Source organism: Sminthopsis crassicaudata, chromosome 1 (assembly GCF_048593235.1).
Source record: "Sminthopsis crassicaudata isolate SCR6 chromosome 1, ASM4859323v1, whole genome shotgun sequence".
NCBI lineage: Eukaryota > Metazoa > Chordata > Mammalia > Dasyuromorphia > Dasyuridae > Sminthopsis > Sminthopsis crassicaudata.
The window spans coordinates 33,462,205-33,489,609 of NC_133617.1; the positions used below are offsets into that span (position 1 = coordinate 33,462,205).

Here is a 27,405-nt window from a genome sequence, read left to right on the forward strand (position 1 = left end):
GTCTTGCTGTTACTTGATACAATGTTTTCTTGGTTCTGTTTGCTTCATTCTGCATCAGTTCATGTAATCTTTCTTTAATATCTGGGCTCGCTCCCTAGAGGACCTCAGGATCAGTCAGAGTCAGGATGAGTCAAAGTCCTTGGTCTGTAGGGGGGGGAGTGAAGGAGGCAGGCAAGCTGTTACGCGGCTTGCCAAAGATGAATCCTGGACTCTGGAGTCTGGAGCCTGAAGCCTGTCTCCTCCTCGTCCTGTGGAAGAGCAACTCTGACTGTTTCCCTCAGCCCTCCAATCCTTGCCTGTGATTATCTCATCACCACAATTCAGCAAGCGCCAATCATGAGGAGAACCATCACATTACCATCTCATCTAAATATATGTATATAGAACCATTATTTCACAGTACTCTGCTGTCTCAGATTCAAGTACACCTTTTCCAGAGTTTCATCCCTTTATCATCTTTCCAGGCTTTTCTGAAATCATCTGCTCATCATTTCTTTTTATTGTTATTATTAATTAATTTTGACTTCATTGAGTTTTTGTGAGATGCATTAGCATAGAGAATAAACAGCATTAGAAGAAAATAGAAAATTCCAACATGATAGGGAATAGTATTTATATTCTCAATTTTTTATAAAATATATAGGCAAACAAAAAATGAAAAAAGGGAAGATGAGTATATCTAAGTGATATGGTGAAGAAAAAAAGACATAATTTTGGTACGTGAGTTTGATCCTTATCGATGAATGTTTTTGCTGCTTACACATTGTCCAAATGGAAAGGATCAAGGGAAGCATAATCAAGTTTCTGATATTTATAAATTTCATTTCTAAGATAAAGCACATCATAGAAGTGAAATAAATTGCAACACAATTTACTGGAAAATAGCACACAACTTCCAAAGGGCTTTGTGATATGGATTCTTATAAATTTCTAGTATGAACAAAGATTTAAAAATTAAACTTAAAAGTCAAAATATTAGTTTGAACATGGGTAGATAAAGAATAACCAGAATACAGCCCCATTATGTACAAACTTTAGTTTTTAGAAGACTATAAAGCAATGTATCAACTAAAATACAAAATATGTAGTATTTGTAAGGTGGAAATAAAGATACATAGAAAAAACAAATCAGAGTAAGAAATTTGTTTTTTTTAAAACAATATATATGCCCAAAGTACTTTTTTCATGACTGCTCTTCATTTCTTATAGAATAATGGTATTCCATTACCTTCATATACCATAACTTAATTCTACCATTCCCCAGCTGCTGAGCTTTCACTCAATTTCCAATTCTTTGCCACCACAAAAAGAGCAGCTAAAAACATTTTCCCACATGTGAGTCCTTTTCCCTCTTTTATGATCTCTTTGGAATACAAACCTAGTAGTGGGATTGCCAAATCAAAGGATTTGCACACTTTTATAGCTCTTAAGGCATAGTTCCAAATAGTTCTCCCAAATGGCTGAATCAGTTCACAACTCTATCAACAATGCATTATGTGTTCTTGGGGAGGGGAATGTGAAAAATACACAGATAAATAATAGAGAATGGGGAGAGAGGGGCCCAGATAAAGTGCTGTAAGAAAGTTGGGGGAGTGGCTGAGTACTGGAGATAAATCAGAATTCAGAAAGATAGAGGTAGTTTAGTGGACTGGAACATAGTGTGAAATAAGGCATGAGAAAGATGAAGTCACTGTGGAGGGTCTTACATGTCAGATTAAGAAGTTTCTGTTTCCTTTTGGAAGCAACATCTGGAGTTAGACCTTGTGCCTTGGAAAGGCAATGATGGAGGCTACATTAGATCGAGGGGGAAAAGCTGAAGAAAAGTGAGTCAGAGGTTCTTTAAACCATTCTAGGCAAGAAGTTTTTTTCTTTCATATTTCGGATATGGTGAGTTAAAGTGACAGCAAGGCATGTTAGTGGAGGGGAATCCTGGGGCTGGTTAGGTAGCTGGGGGAGTTTTCTATATAAGAGTGGCATTTAAGACCACAGAGGCAGATGATATGAAAGAGGGAGAGAGGAAGAGAGAATGGGTAATTTTAATTACATTGCATGAAAAGCTTTTTGCACAAACAAAAGCAATGCAGCCAAGTTTAGAAGGGAAGTGGAAAGGTGGGAAACAATTTTTACAGCCAGTGTTTCTGATAAAGGCCTAACTCCTAAAATATGTAGAGAACTTTATAAATTTATAAAAATGCAAGTCATTCCCCAGTTGATAAATGACCAGATGATATGAATAGGACAATTTTCAGGTGAAGAAATTAAAGCCAGGTGCAGTGGATAGAGCACCAGCCCTGAAGTCAGGAGGAACTGAGTTCAAATCTAGTCTCAGACACTTAACACTTCCTGGCTGTGATTCTGAACAAGTCACTTAACCTCAATTGTCTTAGCCAGAAGAAAAAAGAAAAGAAAAGAAATTAAAGCCATTTATACTCATATGAAAAAAATTCTTTAAATCCCTGTTGAGTAAAGAAATGCAAATTGAGGAGAGACAGAGAGAGAGAGAGAGAGAGAGAGAGAGAGAGAGAGAGAGAGAGAGAGAGAGAGAGAGAGAGAGAGAGAGAATCAGTGAATAAGTCAAATGCATTGATTTCTAGCAGTGAGGGTCCAGTTGAGCTCTGATGATATAAATGTATAGTAGACCCTGTTGGCACATAGCCCACAATGTTGAGTAGCCCAGAAGTAGGGTAGGAGACAGAGCAGCAATGGGAGATCATCTAGAACTGAAGATTGACATGAAGGGAGAAGTGGTAGGAGGAGTTTAATCGAAAGTTCATCTCCCTTTGGGGACAGTTGAGATGCAGAGGTACAGCAGCTGGGGTCACTGAACGAAGGAGAAGACAAGGATTGATGTGAATGTTGTTGTCACACAAGATGAGGAGAGGAAGTGGGTTTGGTATGTGAGATTCAGTGAGGAAGGAGGAAGAGTGACTGGGTGGAGGGGTACATTGGAGCCTTAAAGACCGGGACAGGGGGATAAAAGCACTGGCTGCTGAGAAATGCAGGGTCTGTCAAGGAGGATCAAAGAGCAGGGGGCTGACTCTCCTTGTGGTCTTTTGTGTGGGAGTGTAAGGAAGAAAAGTAGTCAGCCCTGGAGAGGGGGTGCAGGAAATTATCTTTAGAAGAAAGCCAAATTTCATTGATAGTTTTTAAAGTAATCCTGAAGTATTTTAGAACAAGGTGTGGGAAACCAGCTGCTCTGGTCTACACAGACCCTGTCTACAAAGGATTTGATTTAACCGTCTATTCCACAAGTCTTTACAAGGAGGACAAACAGCTTTTTTTTTCTTTTTAAACATTTTCTGTACACTTTAATTTTTAAAAATTTTCCCCAGTTACATGTAAAAAACAACACTGTTTTTGGTTATACATGCATATTCATTTTTAAAATATATTTCCTTATAAATCATTTTGGGAGAGAAAAATCAGAATAAAAAGGAAAAACCATGAGAGAGAAAAAAAAAAGAAAAAATGAACATAACATATGTTGATTTACATTCAGTCCCTATAGTTCTCTCTCTGGATGTGGATGGTGTTTTCTATCCAGTTTATTGGGATTGCCTTGGATTACTGAAGCACTAAGAACCAAGTCTGTCATAATTTAAATCATTATACATTTTTTCATAATTGATTTGCTTTATTATTATTATTTTTTAAATTTTATAATTATACATTTTTACAGCATATATGTATGAGTAATTTTTTAAATAACATTATCCCTTGTATTCATTTTTCCAAATTTCCCTCTCCCTCCCCTAGATGACAGGCAATCCCATACATTTTACATGTGTTACAGTATAACCTAGATACAATATATGTGTGTAAATCCAATTTTCTTGTTGCATATTAAGTATTAGATTCCAAAGGTATAAGTAACCTGGGTAGATAGACTGTAGTGTTAACAATTTACATTCACTTCCCAGTGTTCCTTTTCTGGGTGTAGTTGTTTCTGTCCATCATTGATCAACTGGAAGTGAGTTGGGTCTTCTTTATGTTGAAGATTTCCACTTCCATCAGAATATATCCTCATACAGTATCATTGTTGAAGTGTATAATGATCTTCTGGTTCTGCTCATTTCACTCAGCATCAGTTGATATAAGTCTCTCCAGGCCTCTCTGTATTCCTCCTGTTGGTCATTTCTTATAGAGCAATAATATTCCATAACCTTCATATACCATAATTTACCCAACCATTCTCCAATTGATGGACATCCATTCATCTTCCAGTTTCTAGCCACTACGAAAAGGGCTGCCACAAACATTTTGGCACATACAGGTCCCTTTCCCCCTTTAGTATTTCTTTGGGATATAAGCCCAATAGCAGCACTGCTGGATCAAAGGGTATGCACAGTTTGATAACTTTTGGGGCATAGTTCCAGATTGTTCTCCAGAATGGCCGGATTATTTCACAGCTCCACCAACAAAATCATTGTTATTGTGTATTGTACTCCTGGTTCTGCTTGTTTCGCTCAGCATGAGTTCATATACATCTTTCCAGGCCTTTCTAAAATCAGCTTATCTGTCACTTTTATAGAACAATAGTATTTTTTAAAAAATTAATATCACTTTCACTTGCCAGTGATTACACTTACACCCAATAGAGTCCTTTTCTCTATCATTTAAGCTAAATAGACATAAAACTTTGTCCATGCCTGTAAGCCTTGTTCAATACCTGTTGTCTTTTCATTGTTGTTTTCTTTTATATTATTGTATCCATCATTCAGTGATTGTTATTATTGTGATCGTTATGCCAATTATTGATAATTACAACCATCATTCTCTTAGTTCTGGGTACTTTATTCTGCATCACATCTGAAATCATATTAGGCTTCCCAAGTTTTTCCTAATTCTTCCATCCTCATTTCTTACAGCCTCTCCCTGGATCTTAGACTGTTACAAGTGTGTCTATAATGTTTGCTTGTTGTTGCCTTTGTGGGCCCTGCTTGTGTGACCTGAACTGACCCTCTGGGCTTCCTCTGTAAAAGGGCTTGGGCTAGAACATTGCAATGGGTCATTCCAGGCCCAGCGTATTGGGAGTCCTTGCCAGCCCCACTAGGTACTTTCTCTTCAGGCAAAAAGCTCTTCCTTACCTGCTGGAGAAGAATATAACTACTTCAGTTCAGGTGCAATGAAGTCTCTGACCCCAACTGCCCCTGTAGGGAAAGAATTGGGAAGATGAATCCAAAATATCAATTGGGCATTAAAAAAAAAAACAAAAACAACTTTGATTCCTCATCTCCAGCACATTTTACACAGCAAGCTTGGTAAATGTTTGCAAAATTTTTGTTTCTCATGATTAGTTCTCTTGGATAGACCTACCTAGAATACTCCTTTTTTTTTTTTTTTTTTTTTTTTTTTTTTTTTTTTTTACTTTTGAAAGATTCCTGATAGTATAAGCAGGTTTCAGTAAATCTGGATTCTTATTTGTTTTTCTTATTTCTGTTATATTGATCAATCGTGCCAGGATTCAACCTGAGTTTGTTTCTCAGCCTAATATGGTTCCTCTTCCTGGTCAGGTGCTTTCCCTCAAGCCTAGTGACCATGATGATGATGATGCTAACAGAAGATTTTCTCTATTTTATTGACAGCCCGCCTATAGCCTTCTGGCATTCCCAACACATGGGTACTGCAAATGTGAAGACCAAGAATGAAGACAGATTTGTAGATCTCTGTTCAGATAAAAAGCATTTATCGGCATTTTTGCCCAGCAGCAGAGACCCTGCTTTCCATCACGTTAGTATTTGATTGGGAATGAAATGAAGATTTAGACAAGACTGGGACTATCATGGGATTCTTAACTTTGCTTCAGTCCAGTGGTTAGTTGCTGATGTTTGTTTCATTTTAGGAACTTGAGGCATTTTTAAATGTTCTTTGAAAATTAGAACATTTGATTTCCTAGATCAAATTCCCCAAAGGAGGCTCTCAGTGCCCTGCCAGTTAACATGGGCCATAATGTCAATTACTAAAATCAGTAGTGATGGGCATTCTTTGTATTTTATACAAATGAAATAATGGGTGCTGTTTATTATATTTATTTTTTAGTCCTCTTACCCAGGGGAATAAAGTTAATTTCTGAGAGGAAACATTCTAGTTTCCTAACTTTAGTTCCATGATTTGCACCTCGATGTGTAACATCGAGGACCTTTCTTGGTAGAAAAGTATCAGCCAACACCTCTGGTCTTGGAGCCAGGAGATCTGGGTTTGGATGTTTTACTACTTATTCCTCGTGTGGTCATCTCCCTTTGAAGATGATCTGCCCTTATCTAGAAAACATTTATAAGGCATTGTGATTTTTTTTTAATTGTGAATTTTTTGATCACACCAACAAGCACAAAAATTCTAATAGACAACAAAAAAGAGGAATTTATATGAATTTGACAAGGCCAGGGACAGGCCCTTGATTTTACAGGATGAGAACTCAAAGGTGAGTAAACTCCCTCTGGATGCAGATTGGCACCTTATTGAACTCTTGAGAAATTTAAGTGGCTTGCTCAAGGTCCTTCAGGCAGGACTGTTCCAGGCAGGGCTTGAACCCAGCAATTCCTGGCTCCAAGGTCAGCTCTCTACCCACCAGCCTCCATGAAATTGTGAACCTCTGCTGGATACAGTTGGATTATTTCAAGTCTTAGTTAAATTTAACAAGGTAGTAACAAAATGTCCTTTTTGGCTTCCCTTCTGAACTCTTGAATTTTCTCTTGTTTCATTTAATGCTCTTTCCTCTCTTCTTGCACTTTTATCATTTCCCCATCTCAGCCTCATCCCACCTTCAACTAGAACACTTCCTTGGTTTCCAGGGTCCCTTCCAGCTTCTATTATCTATTGTCCTATGACCCATTTTAGTATTTTAAGTAGTATCATAGATATTTAAAGTGAAATTTAAATTTAAATTAAGAACAGAAAAAGTAAAATTCCATTTAATAAATTTTACCTGCTTTCCAAGGAGTGGTGAGAAAAGCACTTGTATAAGGGGTTAGTATTATTGCTAATTTAATACATTTTGAAAAACAAACAAACAACCCTTTACATTCAACATTTTAATGAGGTCAGAGAAGCAGAGAGAGACCTCAGCCTTCTATGGCTTTCATCATGTCTTGTGGCCTTCCAGAATATTCCTACTAAAGGCTTTTAACATCTGTGTTGCCTTTTTGCAGTTCTAGGTATTAATGAGATTGTTACTTTTTGGATCCAGCACAGAAACCAGGACATGTTTTATTGGAACTGCAAAAGGAAATTGTCACTTTCTTCCATTCCTCTTTTCTTTCAATTTTATAAAACTACTCCCCTTCAATTTTCATCCCCTCAGGTTTATCTAAGAGCAGAGAAATCTATTCCTAATCTTTTCCCAAGAAGATCCTGATAGTCAGGCTACATGGAATTAAGATAAAATTGACAAGGACTCATGGGCCTCAGTGAAGGTCAGTTGCCCGACTTAAAGAGCATTTCCTCATCAGAATGATGATGGCTGCCATTATCCCTTGGAAAACAAAGTAAATAGTCCTGAAGAATAGCTGAAGCTAATCCAGAGAATATGAGGGGGACATGTCAGCTATAAGCCTGCCTGGGGAAAGATGGGATTCCAACCTCTCTTTTCAGGTCTCAGAACCCTTCCTTGGGCTCTTCCTCTGATTCCCTCCATTCTGACACATGACCCTGCTTATATATGAGAAATGAGAAAGAGTCTTAAAGAAAAGACTATGTGTGCTCTAAGAGCATTTCAGGAGAGTTGGGAATGGCTCATTTTCATGGTGAAAATTTAGCAGAGGAAGGAGCCAAACAGGACAAACTGGTGTTCAGGGTCACATGTTTTAGAGTAGCAACACAGTTTTGAGTGTTTCCTACCACTGACACCAAAGAAAAGTAGCAGATGGAAAGTGTTCTGACTTAAAATTAGGAACCTGACGAATGGAAGGAAAAGCTCAAAAACATGATGTATGGATGTTACTGACCAACTGGCACCAGCAGTGACTTTGGTGATAGGAAATGATTTTAGTTGGACAGGCCGTAAAGAGATGAAAAGAACATGTTTATAGCATTTGTTAGTGCTGCTGAGGAAGTCAAAGAATTATTCATTGATAGCTCTCATTTTCACACAAAACTCCCATTTTCAAATGCTTCTTGATTTCATTAGCTTGTTAAAATTGTTATGTCTTCCAGGATGACTGTTCTCCCACAAGTAAGCTTCAGCGCTTGCTGGCGGAATCTCGAGAGATGGTTACTAATCTGGAACTTAGCACTCTACTCCCTGTTAGCCCTAGCAATCCCAACCACAGTGTATGTTCATTTTTCTCTCAACTAAGTTTATATTCACTGAATACTAAGTATAAAGGTGCAGACTGATCTCTGGGAAGGCATGAAAAGCTTTTCTGGCCTGCCTGCAGAGTGCAGGGAGTGGTGCATGGGCCAAAAGATGCCCCTGTCTCCAAACTGTTTTTAAAATGTGATATTTAATGGGACATATGGGGGAGGGGAGGAAAGCTTAGTAAAATTAGATTCTTTCACAAAATGACCCCTTACTTAACCCTCTTGAGGCAGTGCATTCCACTTGGGGATTAATCACCTTGGTAGGAAGTTTCTTTTTATATTGAGCCTGTGTCTCTTCACAACTTCCCTTTGCTGCTCCTGGTTCTATCCTCTAGGACCAAGTAGAACAGGATGAATCCCTTATCAAATACTTGAATGGCAGCTCCCGTGATTGCTCCTTCCAAGACTGCACATCACCAATTCCTTCCTATGGTTTTTATATGGTGTCATCTCAGCCTCCTGTTCTCACTCAGTGCTGGATGTTGTCATATATAGAGCAGGGGTGAGCAGGACCAGTGCCATCCCTTTTCAACATGCCTCTCTCAGCTTTTCTTTTGACTTGATATGTCATGCCTCTGACTCCGACTGAGGTAGATGAAAAATAATTCACCTTCCCTCCCCAGATTCTGTTTTTGAAAATGTGCTTGTGTAGTCTGTGTTGAAGTATATATTTATCTATTTAAAATTCCATCTTACTTGATTTGGTCCATAATTCTTTCCTGCTGGGATGTTTTTGGATCCTGATTTTTATCGTTCACCGAATCACAGAGTCTCAGTGTTGGAAGGGATCTCAGTGATCATGTAGTCCAGAGGCATACATGATCTATTAGTCATCCAACTACCTTTTGTGTGAAGACTTCTACTAAGGAGGAAACATAGCACATATCAAGGAAATCCATTCCCCATAACTCCAACTGTTAATGGAACTTTTCATTATATCAAACCTAAATTTGATCTTTTGCCATTTTTTGCCATTTCTCCTACTTGAGCATGTCTTATTAAATTTGATAAAGGTGCTTTCTGTGCTTTCACTCAAAGCATAGATTAAAAAAAATGTAAACAGCACAGATCCCCTACTAGAGATCATCCCCCAAGCTGACATCAAACCATTAATGGTTTTCTCTGCAGCTATTTATTCATTTAGTTCTAAATCCATATCACTTTGGTATCATCTAGCCCACATCTGTTCAGCTTCTCCCAAAAAATAGCATGAAAAGCTTTGTCAGAGGCTTTACTCTAATGGGATATGCACGGTCTAAAAATTTCTCTCATCTAGTAGTTGTTATCTTTTTTCTTTTTTTTTCCTAGTTATACATGTACATTCATTTTTTAATATACACATTTCTTTACTAATCGTGTTGGGAAAAGACAAATCAGAACAAAAGGGAAAAACCACAAGAGGAGGAAAAAAAAACACAAGAAAAAGGAGGGAAAAAGTGAACATAGCATGTGTTGATTTACATTCAGTCTCTCTGGATGAAAACATAGTTTTCTCTGGATGTTTTCTGTCCAAAACTTATTAGGATTGCTTTGGATCACTGAACTGCTGGGAAGAATCAGTCTTTCATAGTTGATCATCGCACAGTCTTGCTGTTTTTGTGTGCAATGTATTCCTGATTCTAGTTATTTCACTCAGCATCAGTTCATCTTTCCAGATCTTTATAAAATCAGCTTGTTCATCATGTTTTATAGAATAATCATAATTCATTACTTTCTTATGCCATAACTTGTTCAGCCATTCCCCAGTTGCCAGGCATCAACTTCTTTTCCAATTCTTTACTACCACAAAAAGAGCTGCTACAAACATTTTTGCACATGTGGGTCCTTTTCCCTCCTTTATGATTTCTTTGGGATATAGACCCAGTAATGGTACTGCTGGATCAAAGGGTATGCACAATTTTATAGCTCTTTGGGCATAGCTCCAAATTGCTCTCCAGAATGGTTGGATCATTTCACAATTCCACCAACAATTTATCAGCGTCCCAGTTTTTCCACAGCCCCTCCAACAATTGTCATTATTTTTTTCTGTCATCTTAGCCATTCTGAGAGGTGTGAAGTGGTACCTCAGAGTTGTCTTAATTTGTATTTCTCTGATCAATAGTGATTTAGAGTATTTTTTCATATGACTATAGATGGCTTTAACTTCATCACCTGAAAATTATCTGTTCATATCCTTTGAGAGTTACCTTTTCTTGAATGGAAATAAGGTTAGTCAGGTATGACATTATTATTATTATTATTATTATTATTATTATTATTATTATTATTATTATTATTATTATTATTATTTTGGCTGAGCCAGTTGGGATTCAGTGACTTGCCCAGGGTCACACTGCTAGGAAGTGTTAAGTGTCTGAGACCAGATTTGAACTCTGGTCATCCGACTTCAGAGCTGGTGCTGTATCCACTGCGTTATCTAGTTGCCCCAGGCATGACTTATTATTAATGACACCATGCTGGTTCCTAGTAATCACTTCTTTCTAAATGCTCACATGGGCTTCTCTTCATTCTAAAATTTTCCTGTAAATTGAGATTAAGCTCCCCAGCCGCCTAATTTGGAAATTTCCTTTTTCCTTTTTTGAATATCAGAGCTGGACATTCTTTTTCAACATCTTAAGTTGCTTTTCCCTTGCTTTCCCTGTTTTCCAGTCAGCTGTTCAGCAGTCACTCCACCAATCTTGGGTCACCGAGGATATGGAGGCCCTCTCTTACCATCTTCTCATGTCTCTCAGGTTTCAGTTCCTTGTAATTTTCTTTGTTCTCTCTTCTCCAACTGGAAGATCATAGTTCTTGGCAGGAGAGTTGGGTTGTCCTGTCTTTTCTGTCTTAGCCATTTTCATTAGCCCATTTATTCTCCAGACCAACCTTATCTCTTCTTACTTTTCTTCTTGCTGGCCAAAATACAGAGCTAAATGAATCTGGGATCTTATTAGTCTGAAAATTCCCTCACCGTGCCTGCCCATCCCAAGGGGCTCTTGCCCATGTTTCCCCCAAAGTTCACCGCAGTAGATCTGCCCATTGTGCTGAATCAAAGGTGGACAAACACACCCTCTTTCCATTGTCTCATGTGTTCGTCTGTATCCTTTCTTCTGGGCACATGGAACATATCAGTGGAAAAATAGGCATTGCTTCTCAGCCTCTGTCACATTGACCGAGTGGTGTCTGCTTTGAAGGAATGTATCTGGTCCAGCATTTGCCACTAACAATTTGTATGATTTTGGACAAGTCCCTTATTGCTTTTTAGTCTCATTTTTCTCACGTGTAAAATGAGGAGTCAGGTTAGATAATCCCTTTCAGTTTTAAAATTACATCGTAAATGCTTGGGTTGGGTTTGGGTCTTGTTTGGGTTTTGTTTTTGCTAATCTCAAACAACTTAATATTTCCCAATTCTTACTAAAAGTCATTATTTCCCCCTTTTCATGTGCTTTTTCAAGTACTTGGACTTTCTGGCATCTCTCTTTGCCTGCTAACAATTGTCATAATGTTCTTGTCTATGGGGCTGGGAGCACAGGGGGGCTCTGGCTTGGGGCCCAGGCCCACAAGGCCTGACTATTTACTCCTGGGGTGGCCTTGACTAGTCGCTTATCCCCTCTCGTTCTCAGTTGCTCCCATCTGTAAAATGAGAGAGTTGGATGCCATGATCTGCCAGGTTGTCGGTAATTGGGAAGCCCAGTGCCATGTCTGCAGTGGCCAGTCTCATAGAGGTCGGGCAGCCAAGTGAACCAAGCACCAGCAGATTGGGCTCGCCGTGTCTTGGTCCAGACACTTATTTCTCCCCAAAGACTGAAAGCTTTTACTTCATTAGGTTCGGAAGAGTTCTGAGACCCCTGAATCTGTTCCTGTGTCATACTTTGAGGATCTGTCCCAGGGCCCCTGAATACAAGGCCTGGCCTGCTTAGACACTCCAGGAAAAGTGCTTGAATTGAACTGTGTGTCACCTTGTTTCTAGCATGATGGTTGTGTGGTCTTTAATTGGTGGCAGGGGCTTCAAGGTCTCTGGGAAAAGTATGGGTTAAAAAGGGCAAAGAGCCGACTGGGGGAGCAGATGACTTCCATAGAGTTTATCTGTAGTGTCAGTCAAGGTTGGGCACTCTGGCTGGCAACAGTAGCACAGCAGCACGGGAGCCCCGTGTGTCCCAAAATGACAAATACCTTAAAACCCAAGGGAGGTTATTCTTTGGAGTGAATTGTGATTAATTCATTCCTTGACTCCTTAAGATTAGCAATCTTTTAAAAGAGCATTAGAAGCAGCTGGGCCTGGAGTCAGGAAACTCAAGTTCTAATGTGGCCTTAGACACTTAACTACCTATATGATCCTGGGCAAGTCACTTTTCCTTTGTCTGCCTCTGTTTCCTCATCTATAAAATGGGAATAATAATGACACCCACCTCCTTGAGTTGTGGTGAGATAATATTTGTCAAGTACTTAAGACAGTGCCTGGCACCCTTTGCTCAATCATTCTGGAGCCTGTTTTGGTTTTCTTGGCAGAAAAAACAGGAGTGGTTTGCCATTTCCTTCTCTAGCTCATTTTACAGATGAGGAAACTGAGGCAAACAGAGGTAAGTGCCTATTTACATATGTTTATTCCCTTCCTTCCCTCCCACAGCATGAGATATAATCTAAATAAAAAATAAGATAATGTGTTTTCATCTGTTTGCATTTTATTGGTAGAATCACAGAATCAGAATTTTATAATTGAAAAGGAGCTCAGTTGTCCAGTCCACACCCAAAAAGGAATCCTTTCTGTAACCTATAGCAAAGGGTTATTCAGCGACTGCTTAGAAACCGTTGGGAAAAGCTAACCTGCCTGCGATGGAAGCCTATTCCACTTGTGCATGGCTCTAATTCTTAGATAGGTTTTCATTACTTTTAGATCTAAATTTATCTCTCTGCAATTTCTACCCACTAGCTGTTTCCACTCTCTAGAGCCCAAACCCTCCTCTAAGTAAGTGACAGCCCTTCAAAAACTTGAACACAGCTCTCCTTGTACTCCTTGAGCCTTCTCTTCTTTAGGCTAAAAGTTTCCAGGTCTTTCAAATCATCCTCCTATGCTACAGTTCTTGAGCTCTTCACCAGCCTGTTTTTCCTTCCTCTGGACACTGTCCAGTTTATCCTTAAATGGTGGTGCCCAGAATGAGCACACAGTGTTCAAGGTGGCATATGACTAGGGCAAAGTACTAAGGGACCATCATCTCCTCACTTCTGGAGGGGAGGTCTCTCAGTGCAGCCCAAGATCAGACCGGAGTGTTTTTTGGGTTTTTTGGCAACCAAGTTTAGCTTATAGGCCATGGAAAACCCTCTACTTTTTGAGACAAATTGCTGTCTAATCAACCAATTTCTGAATCCATGTGTAAGACTTCTATTTATCCCAAATCAATTTCATTTTATTAGATTTGACACAGAGCTGTATCCTATTGAGATCTTATCTTGTCTGCCCCAACTGCCATCCACTGTTAGATATCCTTTCCGACTTTGTGCCATCTGCAGATTTTATGAACATGCCAAGTATGCCTTTAGCCAAATTATTGATAACAGTGTTAAACAGCACAGAGGCAAGCATTGAGATCTTGGGGTTTCCATTGGAGAGCTCATGGAAAGGGGCCTTGCGCCATTAATTACTACTCCATCCACTCACCCAGTTTAGAATTCCTTCTAATTGTATTTTCATCAAGTCTACTGTTTTTTTTAAAACAAGAATAGTAGATATTCTAACAGTCAGTTAACTGAAGTATAGGTTAAGTTGTATCAATAATTATCCCGATCTATTAGAATAATTTAATGACCCTGTCAAAGAAGGACATCAGATAACTCTGGTGTGACTTGTTCTTGATGAAGCCAGTTCATCATCATAGACATTGCTTTGGATCCAGATATTCATTTGTGAGCTCTTTTGTGATCTGTTCTAAAAGTGTCCTAGGAATCCAAGGCCAGCTCACTGGCCTGTAGCTTTCAGATTCTTCTTTTCCTTTTTAGAAAATCTGGAGATTTCCTGTTCCAAGCTTGTGGTTCCTGCTTCCTTCTTCAGGCGTCACTGACTTCGGTCAGTGCTCAGTTATTGCATCAGCCAGACCATTGATTACCAGTCCCCAAGGATAGCATTCAGCTTCTTTGAATTTATCCAGGACAATTAAATTCTCTCTTTTGATAGATTTACCCATCTTGGGTATCACTTCCCCATTTGTCATTTTTGTTCTTCTTGGTCATTCTCCTTGGCAGAGAAAACAGAAACAAAATGAGATCTGAACAACTCTGTTGTTATCTCCTTGCCCCTGCTCGAGCCTCCTTGTTTTTCCATATAACTATAAAGGTCTTCATTAGGAGTCTTATTTTCCCCACCCCCTCCTGCTTCCCCCACACACACACACACACACACACACACACACACACACACACACACACACACACACCTTTTTGGAACTATTTCCTTCTGTATCTTCATAATTTGATTCTTGGAGTTTCCTATCCCTCCTGGACTGACTTCCTCTAAAGGATTTATTTTAGTTCATGTGCTTCATTCCTATTCTTTTGAACCCACCTGGGTTCTGATTCTAGTTCGTGCAATCTAGGGGGTGTATCAAAGTGTGCCCGACATTCCTCTCCTTCCTCGTCACAGACTTTAATTTCTTCCTCCAGATGTTCCCATCATCCATGTCCCAGTAGCTAGTCCTTTCTTGTTAGTAAGAATCAGAACTGTGGCACAATTTTCCCTTGTTGGTCCCTTCACTAAGGCGATTACCTGCCTTTCTTTTTAGTAGAATGTTTGCTTCTTGAGGGCAGGGGTCATCTCTCTCTGATACTCAGAACCAGAGCTGGCACACAGTAGGAGCTTAATAATAAATGTTGGTTGATTGATTGATTTTGGTTGCTTTCCCGTGTCTTTCCTGAATACTGACTAAAGGGTTATTTTGTAGACAGACTTCTCCGACATGACAGCTCACAGAGCAGCACTGCCCATCATCGAAGAAAACAGTTCTTGAGTCCAGTTTTCCAGGCAATCATGGGTAAGTCACCTCTGCTTATCTTGTGACATTTCCTAAGCCACTTCAGAACAACTGATAATGAAAGGGCAAGGAAAGGCTTTGTTTGTGCTCCTTGTCTTTCACATCACCTTTACCTACCAACAGGCCCCTGCCACATTGTAGGGCTTGAGTTAGTGTGGCCGCCGTCCTCAGGATCCCAGAGTGTTAGATCATTAATGTACCCCAGAGGTTTCCTAGCCCAGCCCCTCACGTACAGAGGAGGGCACAAGGACCCAGAGACACAGAAGAATTTTCTCAAGGTCGCAGGCCCAGAATCCAGGTCCACCAAGCCCTTGAACCAAGTAGGCCTTTTAATAGTCCTGGCCATTCTGGAATATGATTGAATTTCAGCAGCTTTCAAAATCAGACCCTGTCTGCGTGATTTACAAATAGCTTCTTCAGATCTCCCCTTTTATGGAAAGATACCTTTCCTATTTAGTTAGAGGATTAATAAAGCCTGTTCTTAAGCAACAGCTGAAGTTTCTGCCATAATTCCTTCTGCTAAAGCCACCCCCCCCCCCAAGAATTCTATGTAGAGTTTCTCTGGAATCTACTTATAAAAGTTAAAATGTCTGGTTGGTTCTGAGGCTTTTGAAGTATCTCAAAGGTGGCACAAGTGCTTGAGATATAGCCAACAAATCATTGATTTGTGGCATCAGCAATTTTCCAGTTCTTAAAAACCCTTCATGTGATGGGGCAGTTTTAATCTGCGTGCATTTAGGAAAAGACAGAACAACCAGCCCCCCCCTTCCCGGAGGTAGCAGGCAAGAGGATTCTTAGCCAGTCCTCTCTGCTGCAAGCAAGGGGACTCTGACGTCTTTTACTCATGTCCTGTCGTGTCCGGAGGCATAGCTACATTGCCAGGACAGTGACGACTTAGACATCACCATTTTCTTCTTACTGATCTTGCGAAAATGTGTCTTCCTTCCTCTTCCCCTCCAGAAGCAGATTTCTTGTCTATTTGAAAGGAAGGAAGCAGACATTCCAGCATAATACCTACTTTGAAAGAAGAGGATTATAATTCTTCATAAGCAACAAACAGCTAATAACCAAAGATACCAGCAGCTAAAAGACCATTTCTTAACAGCTGAATTTTGAATGTTGTCAAATTAGTAGTTTCCAAATGTCAGAAATATAGATATATACACACATATATGTGTACATGTGTACATATATATATTTTATGCATATATATATCATATATACACATACACACATTTATATATATACATATATATATATATATATATACATATATATATAAATATATTTACACACCTAGATGCTAGGCCCTATTTGTATATATTTGTGAAACTGAATTTGGTATTATGCTAAGAAAAACATGACTGTTATATGTAGAAATAGATGCCCTCCCATTAAATGTTAGTGTAGCCTTGGGAAAGGATGAACATCGAAGTGAGAGTCCCAGCAATTGGTGAGGAATTGTATAGAATTCTCCACCCAAATTTTGTTAAATTGTCTGAACTATTTTTTTCTTGGCTGTATGGGCATTTTCATTTTTCCTGGTCTTTTACCAGGATCAGTTTATAAATGCCTAAGAAATGGCATTCTCTTATTATTTTGGTGTTTTGGCTCTGGACTTTGCTATGTAAATAGACATGAAATAATGTGCGAAGTGTTTTTAACTGGAAAGTACTTCCTGAGTGACTGAAAATTGACGCCCTTCAGCCCCCAAACCGAGCTACGCAATTCCCCTCCCGTAGTCTGGGGCCCCTTGTACACCAAAAGCTCGCTAGAAGATCAAGTGTTATGTGTGGCATTTTATTTTATTTTTTACCTTCAAGAAATGAGAACAGTACCATATTTAACTTGTAAAGTCATTTTATTTTTTAAAAATATGCCATGTATATCTGTGTCTTCTAAGAGAAGCAACAGCTGCATTCAATGAAAATATTTCTAACAATAAAGAGAATGACCTTTCTGTAGTCTTTTCTGGGTCGTTGTACCAGAATGGAAGCAGGGTGGATGGTGGGGAGAATGAGGCAAGGGGGCAAGAAGAAAGGCTCCCCCCCCCCACTCCCTTTCCAAACTCGAAGCAGCCCATAACTTACGTTCCATTATGAAAAAAAGGCCGGCTGGGCAGCTTTGCTTAGGAATGTAGGGATTTATTTTGTAATGTCTTACCAGCATAAATGAGACAGCTTTCCATTGTGCTCACCTCAGTGTCTTTGGTTAAAAAAAAAAAAATTTTTTTTTTCTCTGTTATGTCAGTTGGTTTTCCTAAGTCTAAAGGGCCCACCCCATTTGGCCCATCTAATTAGGATACTGAAAGCAGAAATGGGGTGAGGTTTGCTTATGCTCTTTCTAAATGCATATTTTTATAATTCTGCCCTAGTTGGGCAGAGTGAAACTGAAAAGACATAGTTTGAATCTGAATGAAAAGGCTGCCAAGGTAGGAAACCTAACATGTCCTGGGGGAGGCTGGGTTCCAACTGACGTACTCCTTCCCAGCCTGCCTAGTGAGCGGTGAACACTGCTGATTTGCTGGGTTTTCAACTCTCGGGGAGCTAGGTTTTAATAGGACTATTCTTTGTGGGGCTGGGAATTGGAGATTGTAATTCTTTTCTAGATTGTGTGATTACAAATTCTCAACTCCTCCTTAGCACCATGGATGTATTTCCAAACAGTTCAAATATGGAAATTTTAAGTTTGTTACATTATCTACAAGCAGTTTTGGAATATCAGCTGCCTGTCTTTTCATGATGGCCTTCTTGCAAATACTTAGTGTGGGCCCTCCAGAGATGACTATTATCCCATTCAATAATGTTCCCATGATGCCTTTGACTGCACAGAAAGGTGATTTCACCAACTCCTTTACCCACCCAACTCTCCAGAGACAACCTAGGAGCAGGGTCCTTCCCCTTTGTTCCCGTTTTTTGTGTAGGAGGCAGTTCCTGTTCAGAAGTTAGTTTCCTCACACTACTTTAAAAATGGTCTAAAAGTTTGATTTAAAACCATATTTTAGCAAATATTAACCATTATTGACATCTTTGAACTGTGGGGGAGAACTACCAGTATATCTGTTCAGTTATTTGTCAACTAGGAATCATCTCAGCTGCTGAATGAGGCTTTTCTTTGTAAGGGTAATAATTTCAGAGTTTATGAAAAGCCTTTTTTTTTTTTTTAAAGGTTTTTAAAAACAGACATTATTTTAAAAGGGGAAGGGGGGATTAAGGCTTTATCATATATAAGAGCTAAAAATAGTTTTTTGTCTCTTAGATTATGAGCACTTCTGCCTAGGGTTGGAAAGGTCTGGGTGGCAGACCACAAATAAACAGGTGAAGTATACCCTGAGCTTTTGGGCAACTTCAGCTTGTGACCCATTAGCCACTGGGGCTCAGTTTTCCTCCATGATTCTTCTCCTTGTTCACATCTCCTCCTCCTTCCCCCCAAAGCACTTGCCTCTGAAGTTCCTTTTCTACCATCAGGGTCATACACAGGGCCAATTTTCAGTCCTGCTGCTTTTTGCTTGGTGCCTTTTTCAGAATCCATTAGGATCAGGTTCATTATTCCAGGAGTTAAGTAGAATCATTGTGTGGGATGGGGAGCAGAGTAAGCATTGTGTTAGGCAGCAACTGAAGAAGGAAAGTTAAAAGCCAAAGTGGTCTTTGGCCACAGGAGACCATCTACCTAACCATTGAGATTGGTCTCACATATACTTATGATTCCCAGGTACTCTCAGGAGGTTGTCTGTACTGTGTCAGCTAATGCATCAGTCAGACCAATTATTTTATTTCATTTTTAACAAATGTTAATGTATAAGACAAACTCTCAAACTTTTTTCACTCGTGATCCCTTTTCACCCAAGAAATTTTTCCATGACTCTGGGTATAGAGGATACAAATAGGGATACAAATCAAACAAATCGTAATTTCTCAACTTCTGTATTGTTACATGACTCCATATGGAGTCATAGTTTAAGAAATCTCAGTATAAGACACAGAATAGAAAATATGTTTAGAAGAATTGCATGTTTAACCTATTATTGAAGATTGCTTGCTGTCTTGGGGAGGGAGGGATGGGGAGAGGAGAAAAATGTGGAACAAGATAAATGTTGAAAAAACTATCTTTGCATGTATTTGGAAAAATAAAATACTATTAAGACATAGCACACTGGGAAATAGGAATGTAAAGATTTGGAAAAAAAAATTTCTACTGAGGAGTTTACACATTAACACAGCTAAGGATAGAGGCCATGTAGCCATTTTGCAGATGAGGAGATTAAGGACAGGTAATAAGTGGAAGAGCCAGAATTTAAAATCAAGTCTCCTGGCTTGAAATCCAGTGACCCTACTGGGAACCATGGGGATAATTGCAGTTCTGGCACTCCCCTGTGACAGGGGAGAAGGAAATTATAATACCATATTACAAACACTTATTAAGCAACTACTGAGTACCTGGTACTGTGCTTGGCAGTGGGGCAAAGGGTGGGGTAATAATTTAAATATGACCAAGTTCCTGCCATCAAGGAACTTACTGACTACCTGAGACATACTATATAATATTACATAAAACCGGTATAGAAAATTACAAAATCACTTGTGATGTCTGAGCACGAGAAGGAGTAACATGAGTTAAGACTCAGGTGGGTAGGAATTCAATAGGGAGAGAGGAGGGAGTAGTACCAGGAAAGGGACATCTTCCTACCAGTGGAGGTGTTCAGAAAGGTAATGGACTCCCCTTGAGTAGGGTGGGCTTCCCATCCCTAGAGGTCTTTAAGCAGGCTGGATGATCATTGGTCAGGAATGAGGAGGAGATGTCCAGTCCAGGTTGGACAGGATGGCCTCTGCAACTCCAGTGGTTCCATGACCAAGACTATGCAGAAGAAAGATGATTTTGCCAATGGCATTCAGTTGAGTTTGGAGGGGGTCAAATGTAAAAGTGGGAAGGCTTTTTGGGGTGTTTCATTTATTTCAATTCTGCTTGTGACCCCATTTAGGATTTTCTTGGCAAAGATACTGGAGTGGTTGGCCATTTCCTTCCCCAGTTTATTTTACTGATGAGGAAACTGAGGGAGGCAAGATAAAGTCATTTGCCCAGCATCACATGAGCTAGTGAGGTGTGAGGTGGAATTTGCACTGAGGTTTTCCTGACCCCAGGCTTAGCACTTTATGCACTTCCCCACTTAGCTGCCCCACCTAGGAGGAAGAGATCTCGGTTAAGAACGTGGTGGTAACACTTGGACGGACTAGCTTCTTAAAGGCCTGAACTTTGATTTCGTTGGGAACTCCCACGTGAGGAATTACCCTGCATGCATCCCTCCACCACCTTTGCAAGTTCTAGCTTTTAAAGTAGATCACAAACAGGAAAGTTTAGCACCTGAATCCAGCTCTTCCTGCCTTGACAGAACCAATTAGCCCATGTGGCCTCTGGATTAGGGTCAGATGGAAGGGAAGGGGGAGGAGTCAGGTTCAGGAGCAGTTGTGGGGTGTGAAACCGAGAGGCCTAAGGAAAAAAAGCAAGCCCCCCCCCACCTTTGGGAAGATCCCCAACTGGCAAACCCCTCCGGAGTCTTTGCCAAGATGCCCACGGGCATTATAGAGTCGGACCCGTCTGACTGACTGAACAACAGTGCTGTGTATGGGATTATTTGTGGGGTGAAGGAGGGAAAAGGGGGACAGATGGGCTAGAAGGACTAAGGAAAGCCTTTTTCAAAGGAGCGGGGAGATGTAAACTGATGACCCGCAGGAGGTGGAGGATGCAGGAGCGAAGCGATGGGGGGGGCGGGGGGCGGGGCAGGAATGATCCTGGGTGGGGGCTGAAGTTCGGTGACCTTCGGAGAAAAGACGAGCTGGGAGCCCGCTGGCCCCGACCTCAAGGAAGCAGGAAGCGAAGTGATGCTCCGGGGGGGGGGGGGGAGTCACGGGCCCGGGATGGAGAGGAAGGGCTCGAGGGGAGGTCCTAGGGTCAGGGCCAGGCCTCGGAGGAGGAGCGGTGGGGGCGGGGAGCTTCTGGAAGGTGGAGGGTGAGGGGGTCGGGCGGCGGGAGGGAGCCGGGCCCGGAGGCGGGGCTGGGAGGAGCCTCGGTCAGGTGTGGGGCCGGCTAGCCCTAGCTCGCGGAGCCCGGGGGAAGGAGGCGGACTGGGAGTGATGCTGGGGGCGGGCGGGGGCGGGGCCGGGACCGGGGGCGGGGCCTGCGGGTGACGCGCTCTCTCAGTCGCGCTGGGCTCGGGGCCGGGGCGGACGGGCCGTTCCGGGTGCGCGGCGCTCGCGGACTCACCGGCGGGGAGGATGAACACGATCAAGAACGTGCCGGCGCGGGTGCTGAGCCGCAGGCCGGGCCACAGCCTGGAGGCGGAGCGGGAGCAGTTCGACAAGACGCAGGCAAGGAGGGGGCCGGGGCGGGAGCGCCGAGGGCGCAGGCAGCGACGCTCAGCCCCGCGCGCGCTGGGCACGGCAGCGCAACCGGGCGCAGTGCGCGGCGGGCCGGGCCGGGCCGAAGGGGGCGCTCCCAGCCCCGCGGGACCCCCGGCCGCCGCCCCCCGGCTCCCCATTGTGAGGCCCCAGGGCGCCCGCCTCGAGCCTGGCCGGCATCCGAGGCTCGGGCGCCGGAAGGGACGGGAGATCGGCTAGGCCGGCAGCTTCTCTTACGGAGAGGAAACTGAGGCCCAAGCGGGCGGGGGCCGGTCCGAGTGGCAGAGGGAGGGCAGTGCCGAGCCCCCGGAGCCCGGCCTTCGGGCCCTGCCCACCCCCGCCCCCTCTAAGCGTGCGGGGATTCTCAGCCCGGGGTCCATGTGCCTGCTTGTCACTGGGCTTTCGCGTGGTTCCCACGGGGTGTGCGCGCCGCTGGGGACTGCGCCGATCCGCGAGTGGAGCCCCCGTGTCCGTTCCTTTCGGTTAGTGTCCAAGAGCAGGCCGGGCATCTCCGGGGCCGCGCTCAGGGGCGGGGCTCCCGGCCATGTGTGAGCTGTCCGTGCGCTTGTGCATGGAGCGACTCCCGGGAGCCGGGGGCTTTGTGGCGGGGGTGTGTGTCAGTGTCTGTGTGTGTCAGTGTCAGGGTGAGTGCGCGTGTCCATATGTCAGTGTTTCCCGTGTGTGTGTGTGAGGGGGGGGTGCGTGTGTCAGTGTCAGTGTGTGTCAGTGTCAGGGTGGGTGCGGGTGTCCATATGTCAGGGTTTCCCGTGTGTGTGTGTGTGTGTGTGTGTGTGTGTGTGTGTGTGTGTCTGGGGGGGTGCGTGTGTCAGTGTCAGGATGTGTGTGTGTGTCCGTGTCTGTGTGGGGCTCTCAGGGTCAGCGCGCTCAGGCATGTCGGGGTCTGTGCCCCTTTTTGGCCGAGGGCCCTCCCGTTTCTCCGGGATTGTGTGAGACAAAGGCTGGGGTCAGGGATGGACAGGGGGATGGAGGGACACACCTGTGTGCCCGCCGGCTGGGCGGGAGAACTAGCCCTTTCCAGAGCTCTTAAGCCTGAAGGAGGTGGCTCTGGTAGGTGGGGGGATGGGGTAGAGAGGGTCACCCAGTCACCCCCTCCCCCTGCCCTTGGCCTTTACCCATGTGCCTCTCCTAGCCCAAAGCTCTTCCAGAATGGAGAATGTCCAAAGGTTTCCTTGACTGAAGTAAACATGGGGTTCTGCTCCCTCAGTCAGATGACCCGGGTCCTGGCAGCAAGGGGGGGGGGGGGGGGGCTCCTGCCCATCCCCTTCCCGAGGGAAGCCAGCCCAGGAGATTGTGGCCTTCCAGACCACAGAGTCATCTGTTCTGCAACATTTGACATTTACATAGTGCTTTGAAATTTGCAAAGGCTTTTGCCCACATGGTTTCATTGAGCCCCTCAAACAAGGCGATTTCCTCCCCAGATGTACCTGGGAAGGATGGTCAGCCTGTCGGAGGATCCGCCTCAGCCCTCTGTGACCCCCTGCCTCGAGGGCTTGCAGATCCAGCTGGGAAGGACCTCTTTGGGTCAGGCTTTTCACCTTACAGCGGAGGAGACCGAGATCTCGAGGCTGGGGCTTTGGGAGTAGAGGCAGAGCTGGTCAGAGAGCCCTCAGGGGAGGAGCTTGAGAGCCAGAGAAGGGGAGGGGGCATCCAGCTCCTTGGACAGTGATGTGGCAGCTGTGTTGTGGAAGGGGCCGTTACAGTGTTCCCTTTGGGGGCCCCAGGGGACAGGCACAGGAGCCGCGCATTGGATGTCAGGAAAAACTTCCCGTCGGTGAGAAGTGTCCCAAAGTAGGCCCTGTGGCCTTCAGGAGGTGCACATTGGAGGCCTTCCAGCAAAAGGCCACTTGTTCGGGATGTAACGGTGGAGACTCTCAGTCAGCTGTGGGCTGCTGAAACCCCAGGACAGGGAGGGAGGATTATAGACCCATTTTGCAGATGAGAAAGCTGGGGCTCAGAAGAGAACTTGTTTGTCTTAGTAAACAGGGGAGCAGTTTGAACCTAGGTCTACCTGACTGCCCCCTGCACCGCACTGCCTCCGGTGCCTTCTCAGATGCACTCGCTCTGGCATTGGGGGGTTGGCAATCCCATCTCAGGAAGGAGAAGTTGGGAGCCCCATTTCAAGACTGCATGGCAAGGAACACAGCAATGTTTCTCTCCATCTCCCCCTCCCGTCCCCAAGTCTTTGATTCTCACATAGGACCAAATGTCCTTCGCGGAAGCGCTTCCGTTTCCTTTCCTCCGGACTGCAGTTTACCAGAGAGACCTATTATCTCGTCTGCGCCAAGGTGAAAAGTTGTACATATGTGGTCAGACTTGTTTGCCGGCGCTCTGGCCCAAATACAAACATGTGCACACCCTCTTATTAAATACCTGCTTCTCACAACACTTCCGGCTGCCTCCAGCTCCCTCCTGGGTTCCAGAGCCCAGCAGAGTTCTGAGGCAGTTCTGAAGCTCGGAGGACCCTCTGCCGAGAGAGTCTTATCATGAATACCAGGACCAGTCTAGCAGAAAGCCTTTATTAAGTTCCTACTATATGTACCACATCGTACTAAGCTCCATGAGTACAGAATCATTCAATTAACTGGCCTTTGTAAAGGGCCTACTGTGTGCCAGGTATAGCCCATGTGGGCTGTCTCCTCTGTTAGAATGTGAGCCTTTTGAGAACAGGGATTGGCTGACTTTTCAGTTTATTTTTCCAGGGCTTAACAACACAGTGTTTTGCAAATAATAAAAGCTTAGTAAATACCTTCTATTCATTCAGTGTTGGAGCCCTTGAGAAGGACTAGGCTGGGACTGTGATGTCATTGGTCCGGGGTCTCCTAGGTGAAGCAGGGTCCCACAGCTAGGAAAGGTCAAAGGCAAGATTTGAACTCTGGTCTTCCTGGTTTTCTCTCAGTCAATATTTGTGGGTGATGGGGCGGGAGAGAAAGTACCAAGACGATGGAACCAGAGTTAGAAAGGACCTCAGGTGTCCCCTCATTTTATAGAGAAGGAACTTGAGATCTAGGGAACGTCCAGCAGCTACCAAAGCTGGAGGCCTCAGTGTCATTGCCCTGTCCCTTTCATTTGATGCTCTCAGAAGCATTGGTGCCATCTCATGCCCTCCATGCCTAGAATGCCCCTCCCTTGGAACTTTCCTCAGCTCTCCTGGAGCCTCAGTGCCAGGGAAGGTCTCCTGACCTCGGCCTCTTCCGGTCTTCCTCCCCCCACTTCCTGACAAAAATTACTTTATTTTTACATTGTACATATTTTGTGACCTTGATCTTACCTCCTTTGGATCTTAATTTCATTAGATCTGACATGGAACTGGTGATCTCTGAGATTCCTCTATCTGTCATCCTGTGAGCGTGTGGAGACATTCCTTTTATTTCCCTAGAGCAGGGAAGGGACCTCAGAAGCCACCTGCTCTGCCCTGTCCATTGTACCAATGAGGAAACTGAGTTCCAGAGAGATTAAGCAGAGTCACCTGGGTGGTCAGCACAACTGGTGGGATTTGAACCCAGGACCTCTGACTCCAGAAAGGAAAGGGAGAGACCAAGCAGTTAGTTATTCAGTACCTACTGTGTGAAGGGTACCATGCTAAGTTAGTGTCTACAAATATCATCTCATTCCAGGGCCTGCCCTTTGTTCGCATGTCCCATTCTGGCCCCTTCAAAACCCCCCCAAAATAGAATGTAAACTAAAGAACAGACTGTGGTTTCTGCTTTTGTGTCTCAATTGTCTAGCCTAGCACATAGTAGGTCCTTCATGGATTTGAATTTGTCTTTACCTAACCGGGTCAGTTGAAAACTAGTCACCCATCAAGGCTCCTTACTGTCCCTTCTCATCAGGACTAGAGTAGGAAGACATCTGGCCTCAAATACTTCCTAGCCATGTGACTCCAGGCAAATCACCTCAGTTTCCTCATCTGTAAAAATGAGCTGGAGAAGGAAATGGCAAACGCTCCAGTATCTTTACCAAGAAAACCTTAAATGGGAGCACCAGGAGTTGGACATAGCTGAACATCTCTACTTGAGGCTGAAATGTCCCTTGTGCCAGTCACGGCCCATCAGTAGGTTTTGCTTTCCAGACTTCCATGTTTGCAGAGAGCCAGCTGTCTGACGTCTTTGACTCTTAGAATCCAGTCCCTACAAGTAGCCGGTAACCCCCGTTTTCACTTTGAAATAAGAAAAGTGCACTCGCCCCCCCCCCCCTCCCAGCCTCCTGTTATTAACAGTAACCATATAGTCGTAAACCTTGAGACGCCAGCAGGCCTCCACCTGATGAGCAGTGAGAATTATCTGCCCAGAAATGGCTCTGCAGATTATTAATTTATCACCATGATTACCATCATTGCCCGGCAGTATCCTGCTTGCTCTCAGCCCTGATGTCCAATTCATAAAAACTGAATGTGGTTTTAAAATTCTGACCCTTTTAGCAGTACCAGAGGCGAGTTACAGGCTCCTACACCAACACAAATGTTTTTTATTTGGGCAGAATGTAAATTAGGCAAGGATGTTCCATAGGACTAATTCGTCTCTGGGAGGAGCAGTGTGGCCTGGTGGACAGAGCCCCAGACTTGGAATCTCTGTTCAAATTCTACTTTTGACCCCTTCGTTAATTAGGTGATTAATTAAGATTGGGTCTTTATGTCTTATTTAGGCTGGAAATTCACTCATGAGCTGCTCCTGTCTTAATTGTCTCAGAAGCTTTAACCTGTTCCATTTTTCTAACTCTACTTACTTGGTCCTCTGTTTCCAGAGGTCACCTTATCAGTGCAAGATTCAGTGTGGACAAATGGCCGGCCTTAGCTCAACTGTAGCTGAGAACTCCCAAACTCAAAGGATCTTCTGGCCTCAACCTCCCCCACTAGTGGGGGCCATATGTCAGACTTTATTCTTTTTCAAAAACTTTCAATTGACAGCACCTTTCTCCTTCCATATAATAAGGAGAGAGAAAAAAAGTTCAATGAAACCTCTGTAGTACTCTATACCCTTAGCCCCACTCCTGCAAAGAATCTGTCAATCAACAAATATCAGTTAAGTGATTACCCAGTATGTCCAGGACTGAATCGGTGCTGGGGATACAGGGAACACCCTAAACAGTCTCTGCTCTCAAGAAGGGCAACATGGAGTAAGTTGGTATATCATATACAGAGTGGATAAACACTTCTGACTTTTATGTCACAAAAGGATAGTTGGGAGGATCAAACTGGAAGGGAAATGCTTTGCACGTACAGGCTCTCTCTGCCTGTGTCAAATGCTTTGCCAATGTTTAAACACCTACTGAATGTCAGTTGTTATTGAGGCAATGGATCAAAGGTGAATCTGTCAGCGGATTCTGGATCCAGGTGTTTTCCAGGCCTCTTGGTGTGTGATGGCTAAGGTAATGACCCTTGGTGTGCCTCCGGGTCCCACCCAGGATTTTTGTGAGGCCCCAGGAAGATCTGCTGGGAAAGATCCCTACCACCCTAGAGACCCATGAGAGATGTCAGCTCTTACTGTCCTTCCCTCAGGTGGGATTTTGTGCCCTTAGATTGAGGACCTGCGATTTCAGTAAGCCCATTATCAGCTGGCCTTGAACCTAGCAATTCACAGACATTTATAAAATACCTACTGTGTGCTAGACACCGAAAAGACAGAGGAAAATAAAAGTGACTATCCTCCAAACGTTTGCTTTCTATTGGGAGAGACAACATGAACGTGTTTGAACAA

The 27,405-nt window shown here is 43.3% G+C and overlaps 2 protein-coding genes across 4 annotated transcripts in view; both read left to right on the top strand.

Moving 5' to 3' along the window:
- Positions 1-17,263, top strand: part of CCDC62 (coiled-coil domain containing 62) — an 85,293-nt gene extending 68,030 nt beyond the window's left edge. Inside the window, exons 10-13 of one of the 3 annotated variants that reach the window (XM_074298588.1) lie at positions 5,586-5,730; positions 8,152-8,268; positions 15,210-15,299; positions 16,260-17,263. In XM_074298588.1, coding sequence (XP_074154689.1) covers positions 5,586-5,730; positions 8,152-8,268; positions 15,210-15,275 — 328 coding nt within the window. In that variant the 3' untranslated portion in view covers positions 15,276-15,299; positions 16,260-17,263. The remainder of the gene's footprint in view (positions 1-5,585; positions 5,731-8,151; positions 8,269-15,209; positions 15,300-16,259) is intronic. The other 2 variants (XM_074298597.1, XM_074298605.1) reach the window with 2 other exon arrangements.
- A 4,220-nt stretch (positions 17,264-21,483) lies between these two features.
- The window catches only part of HIP1R (huntingtin interacting protein 1 related), a 69,494-nt gene continuing 63,572 nt past the window's right edge, over positions 21,484-27,405 (top strand). The window contains exon 1 of the mRNA XM_074298652.1: positions 21,484-21,661. Coding sequence (XP_074154753.1) covers positions 21,569-21,661 — 93 coding nt within the window. The 5' untranslated portion in view covers positions 21,484-21,568. The remainder of the gene's footprint in view (positions 21,662-27,405) is intronic.